Source organism: Hylaeus volcanicus, chromosome 6 (genome assembly GCF_026283585.1).
Source record: "Hylaeus volcanicus isolate JK05 chromosome 6, UHH_iyHylVolc1.0_haploid, whole genome shotgun sequence".
In the NCBI taxonomy this organism is placed as follows: domain Eukaryota; kingdom Metazoa; phylum Arthropoda; class Insecta; order Hymenoptera; family Colletidae; genus Hylaeus; species Hylaeus volcanicus.
Window position 1 is genome coordinate 975,478 of NC_071981.1, and position 15,671 is coordinate 991,148.

A 15,671-nucleotide genomic window follows, 5' to 3' on the forward strand; every position below is an offset into this window, starting at 1 on the left:
TTCAAAGCGCGAGCGAGCTCTGCGACCGTCTGTTTTTCTGAGTACTGAAAGGGTTGGTATATAGCTAATTCCAAAAGTATTTATGTTACATCAATTGCTTGTTTTAAGCAATTATTGCTTGTTGTATATAGAATGTATGAATAGGAACTTAGTAACTACATGTTTTTGAATGTCAGTATTAATATTTTGATTAGGTCTAATAATAAAGTATTTATATTACACCAATTGCTTATTTTGAAATTACATGATATATTTTTAGGAAATTTGGAATCTGTATAAACTGCATGAATAAAGAACCTAGCAACTGTGGGTGTCTTTTTCTGTAATAATGTTTTGGCTGGATCTGATAAATATATTTATAATAAAAAAAAAATAATATAACAATCAGTCGAGAAGTATGCTAAGGTTAAACCATATTGTTGTTGCAACTATTTACGTTGTCGACAATAGGTTCCAATCAAAACTTCTTCGTCTTTGAATTCACCCATGGACAGTTGCATAAAAACAATCTTTTCATAAAGAAAAATCAGATCAGATTATATGCAATCAATAAAATCACCGCGGAGGCAAGTTATTAAATCCCGAAGAAACAAGAACGGTACAAGAGAAAAGGGAAACGAATTTTAATAGAAAAGACTTGAAAATTACAGAGGTTCGCTGTTGCAAATTTATTTTCAAACGGATGTCGGCGCCAGTCCCAAGCGCGATTCAATTTACCTTCAATCCTTTTAATCGAATTCTTCTCCCGGAAATAGAAAAGATTTCGAACACGTTTTTGCGCCGCTCTTTTTTTTTCACCGCTGAACGCATCGAAGTTTCGCCCACGAACGTATGAATAAGAATCCACCGGTTTGCGATTCGCTCGCGCATGTCCGAGTGAAAACGAGTCCACCCACCTTCGCTGACCCCGCGGACAGACATTTCGATGCCCAGAATAATCGATGGCGGGTTAATTATTCGAACATCGACGTATTCGAAAGCGTCGTGGTTGTCAAAGAGTTAAAAAAATCACGGCCCTTTCCTGTCCTTCGCCCTCCTCCCTTCGCGTAATCCATCCTCGACGGATAGACGGGTCTGTGTATCTCGTTCCTCCCGTCGCAGGCACAATTTTTCCGCGAACGATACTCGACTTTTCTCGATAAACGAAATCGGATTAAAAAACGGACGGGCAAGCATTTTCGGTCGATGCAAAAATCACCCCCACCACACGGGTTCGCTTTGTCTCCACCGCAGCAATGTTTGGAGCACTTTGGCTAGGTCGTTTCGTGGTTAAACATTGTTACCATTAAAAGTATACTGTACATAAAGTATTAAATATTAAACGTTAATTATTAAATTTACTATTAAAATGTTATTAGGTATTATTGGAATAAAATATGAAAATATAAAAGGATAGTAAGTCAGTGATTATTGTTTGATGATGTACTTTTGTATTTCTGAGGCTGAACATTATTACTATTAAAACATTACTACTTACGATGAAAGCAAAATATGAAGATATAAAAGGATAATAAATCAAGAAGTAAGAAAATAACGTATATAATTTATTGAAACTTTGAGAACATTTTACACATATATTCAAGTAAATATTGCAATATTTCAGAAGTTTTTCCTCGGTAAATGTGGAAGATATCAACCTCGGAGGTCACCGATATCAAACATAGCTGTTTTGTGTACATTCTAGAGTTTTCATTTAAAACTAACAGAGATTTAAATTTATTTTTAAGACATGTCTCTCTTCGATATGAACCTAAATTCCCACGTAAAAAATTCAAAATTGCATTATATTTTTCCCCTTAAATTCTCCCACTCGTTAATAACATACAATAATCTGTCCAATTCCACAGCCTCCCCAAAGTGTCCGAGTCCTCCCCCTTAAATTTTCCCGGTAATAAAATAAAACAATTCCCTCGTGGGTGGTTATCGGCGTTAGAGACATAACGAGAAGAGAATCCGTGCGCCGCGTGTGGCTGATTTATACAATAATAACGTAAGCAGCACACGGCGGAGCGTAATGGTTCACGGCGTTACGGCGAAGGTCATAACGTTAGGGGTGAGAAGAATGTACGGCGTGGCGAGGCCGGTGTATCACGGCATTTGGTCGTATGCCAGTTTACTCGAGTATACGTCGGATGGCACCGAAATAGAACTGGCTTTGAGGTCGCTGGTGGAGAGGAGCGGGAAAGCGGAAAAGACGGAAAAAGAGTCGCGGGCTTCCTCCACGGTTGTCCGTGTGTTTCGCATGTGTATGTGTGTGTTTGTGTGTGCAGGCGTGTGTTTGCGTGGCGTAGAGTCGTCGCGGCGGGGAGACAAAAGGATGGCAATATACGGTGCCGGCATAACCGCTTTCATCTGCTACGTCGACACAGTCTGCCGGATAAAAATGCAGCTCCTACCAAGTCGTTTCGCCGCAACCTTACGAGCCTCGCTGCTCGTTCCACGTGTCCTCCTCGAGCAGCTACGTTATGCACGCCATTCCGACGCTCGCGCCAGCAGACCAAAGCGACCACCCTTTCTGGAGGGGTGAGGATCGAGCGTATACACGCGACACGACTCGTTGTCGAGTGTTTCTTAAATTAGACGCTTCCGCGTAAGAGCGCCGCGACCGACCTGGAAAATTTTGGATTCCCTCGGAAGCCACTGACCGTGGACCGTGTAACGTCTGTTGTCTGTCGGCGAATTGAATTTCGCGGAGGGAATCATTTTTTTTGTCGAGGGAGGGTCTTTGTATTATACTCTTGGCTAGCGCGATTGGTTTCGGGCGACTGCAATTTATTTAAGGGTGGTTTTGAGAATGGATTGCGAGGTTTGGGGGGTGATTAGTCTGATTGGTTCAAGCTAGTTGGTTCAAGATATTATTTTTACATTACCTCCAAGACAAGTTTGGAGTGTGTTTATATTTATTTTGGAAGCCTGGTTAGCTAGAAAACAGAGAACGAATTCGTAGTTTCTTGTTATTTGTATTTATTATTGCTTGTTGATAGTGGGACTTCAAAGAATACGTATAAGGGAATACGCATAATAATTAATATAAGGGAGGCTTTATACAATGTATCTTATTAATACCAGCTATAATAGAAGATATTATTTTTATATTACTTCAAAGATAAATTTAGAGCGTCTTTATGGCATGTTCAATTGCAAAAGAAAATTATCCTATCAAAAGCAAAGTATCCAGTAGCTTCTGAATTCTACGAATATTTAAAAAAGTTATAATAAAATAGTGCATAGCAGCATCCTACCAAGTGGAATTAAAAAAGAAAATGACAGTATCAAAATCAAATTATCCACTAGCTACCGAGTTCTACTTTCTCTCACCAAATCTCTCCGATCTTGACACCGCTAATGATTCTTAATAATTTTCCACTGGCATCGCGTTATCAATTACCGGCGCAATTATCTCGTCGTTTCAACCAGATTAGCGCCACCGATAGAATGCCACGCAGTTTCGTTTGAAACTAATCACCCGACTGCCACAATAGAGACTTCGACAGGCTCGCAGCTTACCAAGTCTGTCCTCGATCGATATGGAACTCGTCAGGCTACGCCTGGGCCCGTCAATGAACACCTGCGCTGATCTTGAGGCAAGTTTCCCGACAGCGATTCAGAACGCTAACGTATAACGCTAGCTTATCGGAAGCGTTACGGTTGCCCGGCGTCGATTTAATTACCGATTAATCCCAACTCCTTTTGTCCCCCTTTGAATAACGTTTCGCGCCCTCTCCGACAGACACGGTTCCCCGTATCACCCCGGTTCTCTTAATAACGACGATAAATCCACAGCTGGCAGAATGCGTCGTAGGCAGCGGTGTCTCTTTTTCTTCGCCGGCGTGGAGGATTATTGCACCCTCCCGCTCGAACGAAATGTCGCAGACCCGCCTCGATTCCTACGATATTATTAAAAATCACGGCGCCGTGGCCGATCGCAATTTAGATTCCGCGTCTTTCCCGCCGCTGTACTCTCTTCCAACAAATCATCCGCGATCGTTCCCTCTCGCTCTCGTGCCCCACTCGCGAAACGACCGACGGGAAAATAGTAACTGGATGCAGATCGGAAATGACTGCGAACCGATAACCGGATATCAAATATCCCGCCGTTTGGGCCGCCGCGCGACGAAAAAATACGACCTATCCGATAAGTCCAACTAACCATATTCGACTGATGGCTGAACCGTGTCTCTTCATTCTACAGTCCTCGTTCCAGGGTTGCCTTGGCGATCACTTTGGATCCAGCATAAATTTTCGCACGGATCCTCCAGAAAGCTGAATTGCAAACGCTTTGAAATTCGTGCAATAATTTTTTACATTTTTAAATTGTCTGGTACGGTTGGTTTATAATATTGCGTTGTCCAGAATGTTTGTAGAAATTTTTGGGAGAAATTCAAAGGCGCAGAATCTCCTTTATTTTGTAAGGTAATTATTTAAGGTAATTTAAGGTAATTTGGTAATTATTAGACGAGCTAAGGGTGTACAACTCGAGTGCTGCTATTTTTAACCGACTTCGAAAAAGAGGAAATTAATCAATTTGACATGTATATATATATATATTTTTTTTTTCTAAGGGTAAAATAAAATTCATATAATCACATCATTAGCGTACAGATGAAATTAAATCATCCTCATTACTTACTAGTATCGACGAAAGAAGTTGCAAAATCCTCAGCCACATCGTGCATACCAATTCAACATTGAATTTAATCGAACGAAATTGCTATACTCGTCTCGGAATAACGTATTTTCGATGAGAAGCTTTAATGGGACTTCCATGAAAAATACGATCATAATCGCGGTGCAATTATCAGCGAAATGCCACTCTGTCGCCCCGGCGCTAAATGTTCGTCAACCCTTAAGGTCGTGGGGGAAATATTAATCGTAACGAGGAAGGTGGCTCGCCTTTTTGAAGAGTTGCAGCCGTCGGTAGTGTGCGCACTCGTCTCTGCGAGGATCGCGCAAACCTTTGCTCATTACATGAACGAAAGTCTGAAAGGGAATGGATTAACAGAGGGAATTATGCATGCGCTGGAGCAGCTTGACGCAAACGTGTTTTTAAACTTGGCTTTCAGCGAATCGTCGCCTCGCCAATGTGTTGGTCTATTACTCCCGCGACGGTCAATATTTTCTTGCAATTACGTCGATTACTTTCGCGGTGCAAATATCAATTTTCTTTATTAGACTGCGCGTTGTTTTTCGGAGAGTTTTGATCCGGCGAACGGGCTCGATATTGAAGCTTCGCGAATTCGAGCGTTCTTATAATATTTTATTTCTAATTGAGGGGTGTGTAATTTTTGGGAAATTAAGAAAAACTCTATAAAATTCAGATTTTTTAAATTTTCCTTCTTTTTTTTCATACTATAGCATAGGTACCTAAGTATGAAATTATTATAGGATTCCATCTTTCCTTTTCAAAGTCGTGGAAGGGAGGATTAATGTTTGGAGCTGGCTCCTTATTGCACCCTGTTCTAAAAAACACTTGAAATTTAAGAGATTTTTAAAAATTTTCTTCCAAACACATGTTTATTTTATTCTTAAAATACAGAATACGGAAAACCGTAAAATTAGTGCAAAATTCATTCTTCTTCCTCTTCTTCCTGAATTTTAAAAATCCGGGATTATGTTCTAACCTCAAAACCATTAAAAAAATGGAACTGTCTACGTATTACAGTACACCACGTCAATTTTGAACGTTTATGATGTAATCCTCAAATAGAGTGTCGGTTGTGTACTAAAGCTATGGGTTCGATATTAAAGCTTCACGAATTCGATATTAAAATATTTTATTTCTAAATGTGAACGTTTATGGTGCAATATTATTAAAGCTTTACGAATTAAAACGTTCTTGAAATATTTCATTCCTAAGTTTGAACGTTTATGGGATAATTCTTAATATCTCAATGGGGCTTTCGAATAGTATGCGGACAATCGTTAACACCAGAAACGAATTTCTCAAATTAGTAAAGATATCAGTAGTAGCCAAGAAGTATAACATGTTAAATAAATTATAATTAAATTGTAATCATTGACGTGGCCCCTAATAATTAATTACAGACTCATATTTTCTACTCCTCGCGTAAAATATAATACCTAAATTCTCACCTAAAGTAAAAGCAAGATCGATGACTTCGTTCCCACGCGAGTTCAAGGGAGATAAACAGAATGGCGCGTCGATCAAGCTCGAAACGCATTCGCGAAACGACCCCTAAAGCAAACTCTGGCTGAGAAATTAAGGATTAATTCTTTGTCGTAAAGAATCGAGGGTAGAGGAAACTCATAAGAATTGATGAATCAAGCTACGAAGAGAGCAGGAAATAGTTCGCCCGTCGAGGAACTCGTGAATTTAACTGAATAATCAGTAAACTCCCATTACCCACCCCCTTCTCGTACCCCCGGAGGCGGAGGGGCGCGGAATAGGGATTAATTATTTAGCCCGGAGCAATAAGATATGTCAAAGGTGCCTCTAACTGCGGAACACGGGGCCGCCAGCCAGGGGTTCGTTTGCTGCGTTTTATTAATGGAGCTTGCCAGTGACATAAGAAAATCGCGATTTTATTTCCCGCTCCAAGAAAGAATAATTGCCCCGTATATTAACCGTACCGGCGTTTAAATTACTCCACGAATTGTTACAACGATAAAAATAGTTTAACCCGGCCCGCTGACCAGGCGCGGCCGCGTCTAATAAAATTATAACCGCATAAACGCGAAACCCGTCGGCCCGAGGCGGAGTTCTGGTTCGTCGGATGATAAAATGAGTTATTTTCAAGAGTGTGTGTTTCGAATATAAATTGTCGCGCGGCAGTCGAATTAAGCGTCGCGATTTATTACCGAACAAGGAATTGAACAAGTTTTTTTCCGACTAAACGAGGAATTCAACGAGTTATCCAAATAGTAAAAATATTCAAATTTATGCGAGTTAGACGCGTCGTGCACGGTGCACGAGTTAAACATGTTGCGGGAGGTATAACGTGTAATAAATGAAGGGTCTTCCGGGATTGCATAATAAAACATGTGACGGTTTTTAGTGGCGTTCTTTCGTCGCGTATAGAATTCTCTTCAAAAGGATATAACTTTTTTAAGCCTCCATGTACCGTCATAAAATTTTAATGACGCAACTTCGGAATCATATGGCTTTGGAAATGCAATTAATAAATGGATCGATTTCTCGTTCAAACAACCGCAACTCCGCCTTAAGCCCTCGACTTGGAACCCTGGAATAACAGTTCTTATGAAATTAACCGTGCACGTGTTTCAGAATTTACCATACAGTGTTTTCTTACGCGGGAATTTGATAGCTCTGTAGATCCACTTAGTATACAGCAAGTACATTAATTAATTTGTTGTAGAATTAAATTCTTGATGTGCATAATTGCTCAACGGAATCATGAATTTATGAGTGTATAGGTAACCGAGAAATAATTTTCATAGAAATATTAAATGAAATTTTTTGACTGGAAGGTGGTTAATTCAAAGGTTAATTAAGGAATTAATATTTAAGTGACCCAGAAATAATTTTCATAGAAATATTAAATGAAATTCTTTGACTGGAAGGTGGTTATCTCAAACGTTCTTTATGGAATTAACATTTAAGTGACCAAGAAATAATTTTCGTAGAAATATTAAATGAAATTCTTTGACTGTAAGGTGGTTAATTCAAACATTAATTAACGAATTAATATTTAGGTGACCAAGAAATAATTTTGCTCCAAGAATAAAATGAAATTCTTTGACTGGGAGATTGTCAACTCAAACATTGTTTAACGAATTAGTATTTAAATAACCAAGAAAAAGCTTCCCTTCAAGTATAAAATAAAATTTTTTGACTGGAAGGTTGTCAAACATTAATTACCGAATTAATATTTAAACGACCAAGAAATTAAAACCAATAATATAAAATAATGTTGCTCCACCATGTCAACAAATTTTTCACTTTTCCTACTTCTTCCCCCTCCGCGGTAATCATCGCGCATTGCTCCATTAAATTCCACCATCGTCACTCACGCCCCCCTCGCCCTTCCAAGGTAACGACGTCGTAACGCGTTACTGTGTTATGCATTACGTCCCTCGTAACACGGGTGTAAAGTAGCGATGGCGGGAGGGAAATAAGTCGTAACAGAGCGCTGATTTACGGGGCGCGAGTGTGCATTCCTACGTCTTGGGATTTAAGGGGAGGATCGCATCTGTAGTCGTACATATCGAACCAGCCTAAATGACTCCGTGCTGACGAATGCACGTCATTAGTGAGGAAATTTTACGCTCGGAACAGTCTCGCTTATCGCGCGATTGGCGGCATTTCTTTTCCCTAAATTGCAGCGAAATTTCAGCGGACTTCTAGATGACAGCAATAACGGGACTTTTATTTCTCCAATTTTTTCCGTTATTTATGTGTATAATTATTAGAAGCATGTTTTATTGAAGTAAATTTTGTACAGTGAAGGACTTCATTTATTCTTCTTATCAATGATTTTATTTGAAAATCAAAGCGAACCATAATATAACTTGCTGTAAGAAATCACAGTAACTTCTGTGAGTTTGGTTATTTAATATTTTTAACAGTGCAGCAAAATAGCAAGAATTACTTATCACTGTAACATTTTAAGTTTAATATTGTAAAGTATTTGTACGTCTTCGGAGAGGTTCGCAAGGTAATTACATTACATCTGTCGTAATTCCAACATCGACCGCGCGTGCTTTCAGGTGTCCTGGATGAGAAGCAAGGACCTCCACATCCTCACGTCCGGGAACACGCCGTTCAGCTCGGACGCGAGGTTTGGGCCACAGCACACACCAGGAAGCGATGCGTGGACCCTCAGGCTGAACAACGCGAGGAAGGGAGACTCGGGCAAGTACGAATGCCAGGTGAACACCGAGCCCAAGATGATGTATGCTGTCCAGCTCTCCGTGCGAGGTAATTACTATTTCTCCGGTCTCCTTTATTTAAATCCACCCACTAAATTGAATGACCCTTAAGCTGTACTTCGTTTAATAACTTTAATAATCGCCGCTCGCTGAGAGTACCCGGTGTACAGAGTGATTCCTAATTGTATCTCCATATTCCAGAAAATGAAACAGGGGTCGGTGGCCTTTAACGTCGAGAGAGGTTATTTACACATTTCAACAAAAGTGGGGTAACTTCACCTGTACGAGTAATTCACCCCTATTTCTTTTGGTTACATCTTTCATTTGAAACACATTCTCATTTATTTCTTTATTTTGAAACGGATGGTCTAGGAATCTTATTTTTTTTTTTTTAGGCAGTGTTCACTTGAAGATGATAACTTGTGATGAATTTTTAAATGAAATAAGAAATACATTCGCTATTAAAATTATTTAAATTCTCAAGCAAGAACAATCTTACATTTCTTAAGTGTAAAGAAAAAATTCATCAATATCCATTTGCATCGACAGCAACTGTCAATTAGATCACCACTCTAACACGTTAATTTGAGATCAATTTCTAAGTAGAATAAAAAAAAAAAAAACATTCACAATTAAAATGAAATAAATCCACAAGGACAAGCTTACAAGAATAATCTTTCTTAAATGTAAAAAAAAAAAATGTAATGGTAATCAGCTGCATCTCGCGATAATTTTAAAATTCTCGATGAACTTCCTCCTTAATAATAAAATAATTCTGCAATATCTCGAATCAAAGATGAACTTGCACTACTTCCACGATAAACGGCTGACGTAATAAAGTCATCTCGTCGTCAAGATTCCGAACACGGTCGCGAAGCGTGTAGGAAATAAATGTCGAGGTTCCTCGGGCAATTTGAATAGTTATTTATCTGTGGGGGCAGTTCGGCGACCGTGTATGACAAATTGCGTTTTGATGACCGCCTATTGCACTTTTGCTTTTAGATCCCGACAAGCCGGAGGGATACGACGAGCCGCATTCTCAACAGACGCGTATAAGTAAGTGCACATCACGGAGACCAAGGTTTATTTCTGGCTGGTAGTACATTGCTACCAGCATTTTCCTTAGCTTCATTGTAGCTCGCCTTTGCCGACGTTGGTTGCTACCCGACTCGGGATAAATTTAACTACCTGACAATCGAATTGAAGGTTCAGGGAGGACCACGGTGGCCGTGAAAGAGAGGCATTTACAGAAATTGTTTAAGGAGAAAGTATTCTATGAATTGTTTTCAAACCTTATGTCTCAATGAAAGTTTAAATAATTATAAATATAAACAGACAGGTCTGCAAAATTAATCCTCCATGAGAAATAATTCGAACCAGTTCATTCTATTTCAACATCTGTTTGGAACAGACCAGATATTTCCATAAATTCCAACTTGAAATCAAGTAGCCATCTTTCTTAAATTTTTCAGGCATGACTCCATACTCTATGGAAACCTTGTAAATAATTTATAAACAATATATACTTCAGTTTGCAACTCCCAAAAATTCCACGAATTTCCTTCTCAAAATTCACCGCGATATTCTCGAAACAATCTTTCAAAGGAGAAGCAAGAAAAATGAACTTTTTAAAAAATTGCGCAACGTTATCCCCCTTTCAGCTGCGCGAAGGGGAGGGCCGATAAAATGTAAGCCCTCCGAATCGAGTGAAAAATGCCGCGCGCGAAACTAAACAACTCCGTGACTCTGTATTTTTATAGGTTCCAGGGATGATTAAAAAATGTTTTCAATCAAAATCTAGCGATGGATTGTCATTCATTCCCGGCGTTTTATTGCAAATTTTTCCACGCGTGCCGACAGCGCGCAGAGATATACGTAGCATACATACGTCAGCAATGTAATCAAAACTTCATCGAAAGTTTTTTCCGTGCCAGCTACTCACGGGAATTAATCCCGCCTTTTTCGCCGCCACGCTCGCCCCGCAGCTTTTTGCCTCTTACACACGCGCGGTTAGCCGATGATCATAATGAAATCGCGGCCGAGAACATTATCGCGTAATTGGAATCCCTCTTTATATAAGTCTGCGAGCCATAACCCGGGTGAAACTTAGTGGCTTAGTTTTTTATCGGTGTTATGTAAATTGTTGACGATTTAATCGTTGCCTCTAACAGGTCATTATTAACGATATGTTATACACATTCTATTCTATGCTATTCTGTAATAATTGAAAGTAAATTGAAATTACAGCGAGCCACGAAAATAAAAAATTTGACGTTGAATAACTTTGGTCTTTGAATGAAATAATATCCTGATTTCCAAATACTAATCTTCAAATCACCTTGTTTTTTTCTTTGCATATTATTTTATTGGGAAAGACTCACGGATATTCTGTAATAATCGAAAGAAAATTAAAATTACAGCAAGCCTCGAAATTAAAAAAATTGACATTGAAAACCTTGGTCTTTAAATTAAATAATATTCTAATTGTCAAATTCTAATCTTTGATTCACCTTTTTTTTGTATAATTTTCGTTATATTTCCTGGGTGTAAAATCGCACGCATTCTTTTCAAAAATTTCTACAAAAAATATATGACATTTTCGCTCCCTTCGACGATATTAACAATTCTCGTGCATGAATAATCATCGCATTTATATCACAAATTTTTTAATGTAATTCCAGTTGTCCAAGCTGGGTGATTTATATTAGCTACCTACTATTTAATACTATTGTCCAGCAAGTTCGGAATATTATCTAATATAATAAACCGTAATTTTAACGTTCCTCGTATAATTTGTTTTTAAAGCATGGGCGACAAGTATTTTTTAGCATCGTTCGCACGATTTTATATTTATAAATACGCAATGTTAATGGATTGATTGATGTATTTCCCTTGCACGGAAGAGGATGTAGTGACACCTTTATACACCGTTGGGCCGTTAAAAAATCACCCGACAGACGCTTTTTATTCCTCCGCCGGATCCAGCCGACATCAATCACTTAAGGATAAGTGCGCTTCCTCGCTGGCTTTGACGGCCGGGATCTGTCGTCGATTCTTCTTGCAGCGTCCTCCTAGACGCTTCATAATTCTTTCCAAGTTCCATCATTTCATCCTCGAGACGCGAGATTTCTGGACCGTTTCTTTATTGCTTCCAACTCCGGCTGAAAGTCTTCCAGGCCCTCGTCGAACAGTCACGAAATTACTAACGATATTATGTCGGCGTGGAAGTAACCAGGGGCGCCTCCACTGGAAATATGGAGGATGCGTAATCGATTTACCTTAGGAGTCAATTTTAGTGAAAGGTGAAAATGGATTACGTGATGCAAATTACAAATTTCTTTCGGTCACTAATATTTCATTTTTCTTGTGGTGTTTTTTTAATAGAGAACTCTATTGATAAAAAAAAATTACATACATTTTTAACGAGGAGCTTTAAATTATATTAAGAGAAAAAGAATTTATAGGAAATTTGTATGTCCAAGAAACTGCAAAATACAAACAATATACAAGAATATAAAAAAGATTAAAAGTTCATGTTATAATATTTGCAGAATAAAATTAATTCCTATTTAGGCTCAATTTTTGTAGGTACGTTCGCGAAGATTTCATTTTGAATAAAGATCCGCAGTCTAATAATGAGTAATCAATTTATTTTAAGAATCAGCTTTAATGAAAAGTGAAAATCGATTATGTGATGCAGATTACAAACTTCTTTGAGTCGCTAATATTTAATTTTTATTTTGATGTTCTTCTTACAGAGAACTCTAATGATAAGAAAAAATATTAATACATTTTTAACAAGGGGCTTTAAGTTATATTAAAAGAAAAGGAAGTTAATTTTGCTGTAGGGGATCCGTCTAGAATTTTTCATTACCGAAAGGGGCCCTCAAAAATTTTTCCTTAATAAAGAAGTCCAAGTCCATGGAAGGTTGAAGTTTGAGTATCCCTGTTCTAGCGAATCTAGGACGAAATGACAGAGTACTTTAGTCCTGGGAAACCAAGGATATTACTTCTTTTACATAAAATCTTAACTGACACGAAGAGCAATAAATTTAATTAAACAGAGCAGCTTATTTTATTTAAAGCAAAAACCAAAATTCACTTATACTTGACAAAAATTAGGAAAGTCTATGTCGATTTTTGGTAAGTGGTCCAGGTCCTGAATACATCAGAATAATTGAAAACAAATAACATGTATACATCCCAAAAAGGTGGAAAGATGTGGAACAAAATGTAGTTCACTAAATATATGTAGGTATATCAAAATTCAAATATGCCTTAGAATTATTCTTAAAAATTACCACGAACTTTCTGGACAACCCAATGCACAATAAATCTCAATGAATTATGCAACCACCATCGTTGATCACCATTCATTCCCATTTATCAGCCAGATTAAATATATAGAAGGTTCTTTAGAGCATAATTATTTATCACCTATAATTGAAGTTATTCATGAATCCCAATCGATATAAAAAAGGACACAAAGTGGCCCAATTTCAGCAACTCCTCCAAATTCCCTTAAACTCGCCCCGACGCCTAGGAGCCCGATAGATAATCGCCAAAGTTCCACGGTGGGCGAAAGGGCGCGGAAAAACAGGCTGCCGCGTCGTGTACAGTAATAACAGCATAACGTAATATTTCGTCGCGGAGAAATGCAGTTCCCGTGGGATTAATTCAAGTCTAATAGGATTATCCTTAATCCCGGTAGTCCTGGAAAACCTCCTCCGTCCTGTGGTCTTTTTCCTCGTCACCTCGGGTCCGCGGACGCAACGGTGTCTCCGAGGGCACGGTCGAAGACAACGTTGCGTTAAACGAGTCCCGCGACCGTGCTCCACCCCCGTTGAATAATGTATGCTTGTCCCGGCATTATCGCGGACTATGGAATATCCAACGCGCACGCTCCCATGGCCCATTGTTTGTCCCCTTTCGCTCGTAATGAATTATTAGGCCGGGCGTCCTTGTCTCGAGAACGCGACGTCGGATCCCTCTCTCGTTTGTTCGCACTTCAAACTCCAATTTCCGGGATGCTGGATCTCGTTACCCCTGGACCGACCGAGCAGCTTTCCACTTTTTCCACTCTTTTCTCGCCTTTCTCCCGCGGCGTCGTCGTCGACGACCGTCTTCGTCCCGCCCCGGTGAAAATAGGTCGCGTTTTAATATAGCGGCGAGACTTAGGGCTCGACCCCGCGGTAAGTGAATCGTAATTGTGATCCCTTTGGGGCGTCGCTCGACCTCTGACCCCCTCGACCGGAGGATTTTCTCACTTTTTTCGTGTACCTCGGACTTTCCCCGTCTTTCACGCGACACCTCGACGTTTCTCACTGAATCGTCAGGGGTGGCTGGGAATCGAGGGATTTTTAGTCGTGTTTGTTTTGATTCGAAGAATTTATATTTAATGTTTCTGAAATGGAGCTTTGGGATCTTTGTGGAATAACAAAATATGAAAACGAAGTCGTTTAATTGTTATCGTGTGTATTTTTATTTGAAACGAATAAATTGGATGCACCATTTGAAATTGATTCATTTTAGCAGACAGTAAATTATATTTATTTACAAACAAAATTCATGTTCAAGTTTTTGCGAAAATATTTTCTTTGTACAATTTTTGGCTAGACCTGTAACGTTTTATTTTTATTTTATTAGTAATAATGAAAGTGTAAAATATTTTTAGTCTTGTGTAAATATTGCATGAACGTTAAAATAAAATTGACAGAAATATACATTTTTGTTTAGAATCATGCACCTTTGTTTAAAATTATCTGGCATTTCTCGGATACGTATAATAATTTCATCTGGCACTCAAAGGGTTAAAGAACAAAATTCAAAGGACACCTATGGGAAACCATTTATAAGTCAATGATGATGCTCGAGAAATATAAACAGTGTATGCCATTCGAATAATAGATACTATTATAGTAATAAATCATTTCAACAGTCACCAGGATGTCCATCTACAGAATATCAAAATATCAGAATATGTTAAAAAGTAATTGTGATGTATATACATGGTGTCCTAGAATTAATGTAAGAACTGAAGATGGGAGATAGCTGAGACGATTCTGAACAACAATTTCCTTAACAGAAATGTTGGATGATGCTTCGTTTTTGAATTATTAACGAAAAATCACTGACCAATCGCAGCGTACAAGTAGCGCGCGCTCAACTGGCAACGCCGCGACCTTGCGTGGTCAGCCAATCCTGGCTCGAGCCTATGTTCTCGCGGCTGAGCGCGCGCTACTCGTGCGCTGTGATTGGTCGACAGTTTTTCCTTAATAATTCAAAAACGACGCACCATCCGAAATTTTTGCAAAGGAAACTATGGTTCAGAATCGTCTCAGCTACGCCCCCGTATATCTACAAATATAATGACACGTATTCAAGCACACAAAATACCTAGAAAATATTAATACAAAGAGGAACAGAAGAGTGGTTCGTATCGCGGTCGACAACGATACCGCTCCTCTGCTGTATCCTCAATAACAGCCAGGAAAGTAAGAATTCCTCCTGTTCTATTTAATTTCGCAAAAGGAATCGTCCTATTCTGCCATCCCTCGCCCACCTTGGCTAGCGAAAGGAAATCAAACGGTAGATACGAAATATTGACGTCGTTCATCGGTTCAAAGAAAACGGGGAAGAGCGAGAAGAGGAAGAAGTCGTGCGGTTCAATTTCGAGCGCGAACTGGAGCGGACGAAACGCTTTTACGGCGACAGAAGAACGCGTCGTTTCACGGCGGCACGCATATTAAGCGAGTACTTGGCCCGACCCTCTAAATTAAAAACGTACGGACTCGACTATACATCCCGCTGCCACTTTCTTT

At 39.1% G+C, this 15,671-nt stretch overlaps 2 protein-coding genes across 5 annotated transcripts in view; one reads left to right on the top strand and one right to left on the bottom strand.

Annotated features, from left to right (window-relative positions):
• LOC128877866 (zwei Ig domain protein zig-8-like) overlaps positions 1–15,671 on the bottom strand; it is a 458,647-nt gene that overhangs the window by 156,394 nt on the left and 286,582 nt on the right. The window lies entirely within an intron of this gene.
• LOC128877868 (hemicentin-1-like) overlaps positions 1–15,671 on the top strand; it is a 170,826-nt gene that overhangs the window by 128,489 nt on the left and 26,666 nt on the right. For both annotated transcript variants that reach the window (XM_054125482.1, XM_054125483.1), the window contains exons 4-5: positions 8,689–8,899; positions 9,853–9,906. In XM_054125482.1, the coding sequence (XP_053981457.1) occupies positions 8,689–8,899; positions 9,853–9,906 (265 nt within the window). The remainder of the gene's footprint in view (positions 1–8,688; positions 8,900–9,852; positions 9,907–15,671) is intronic.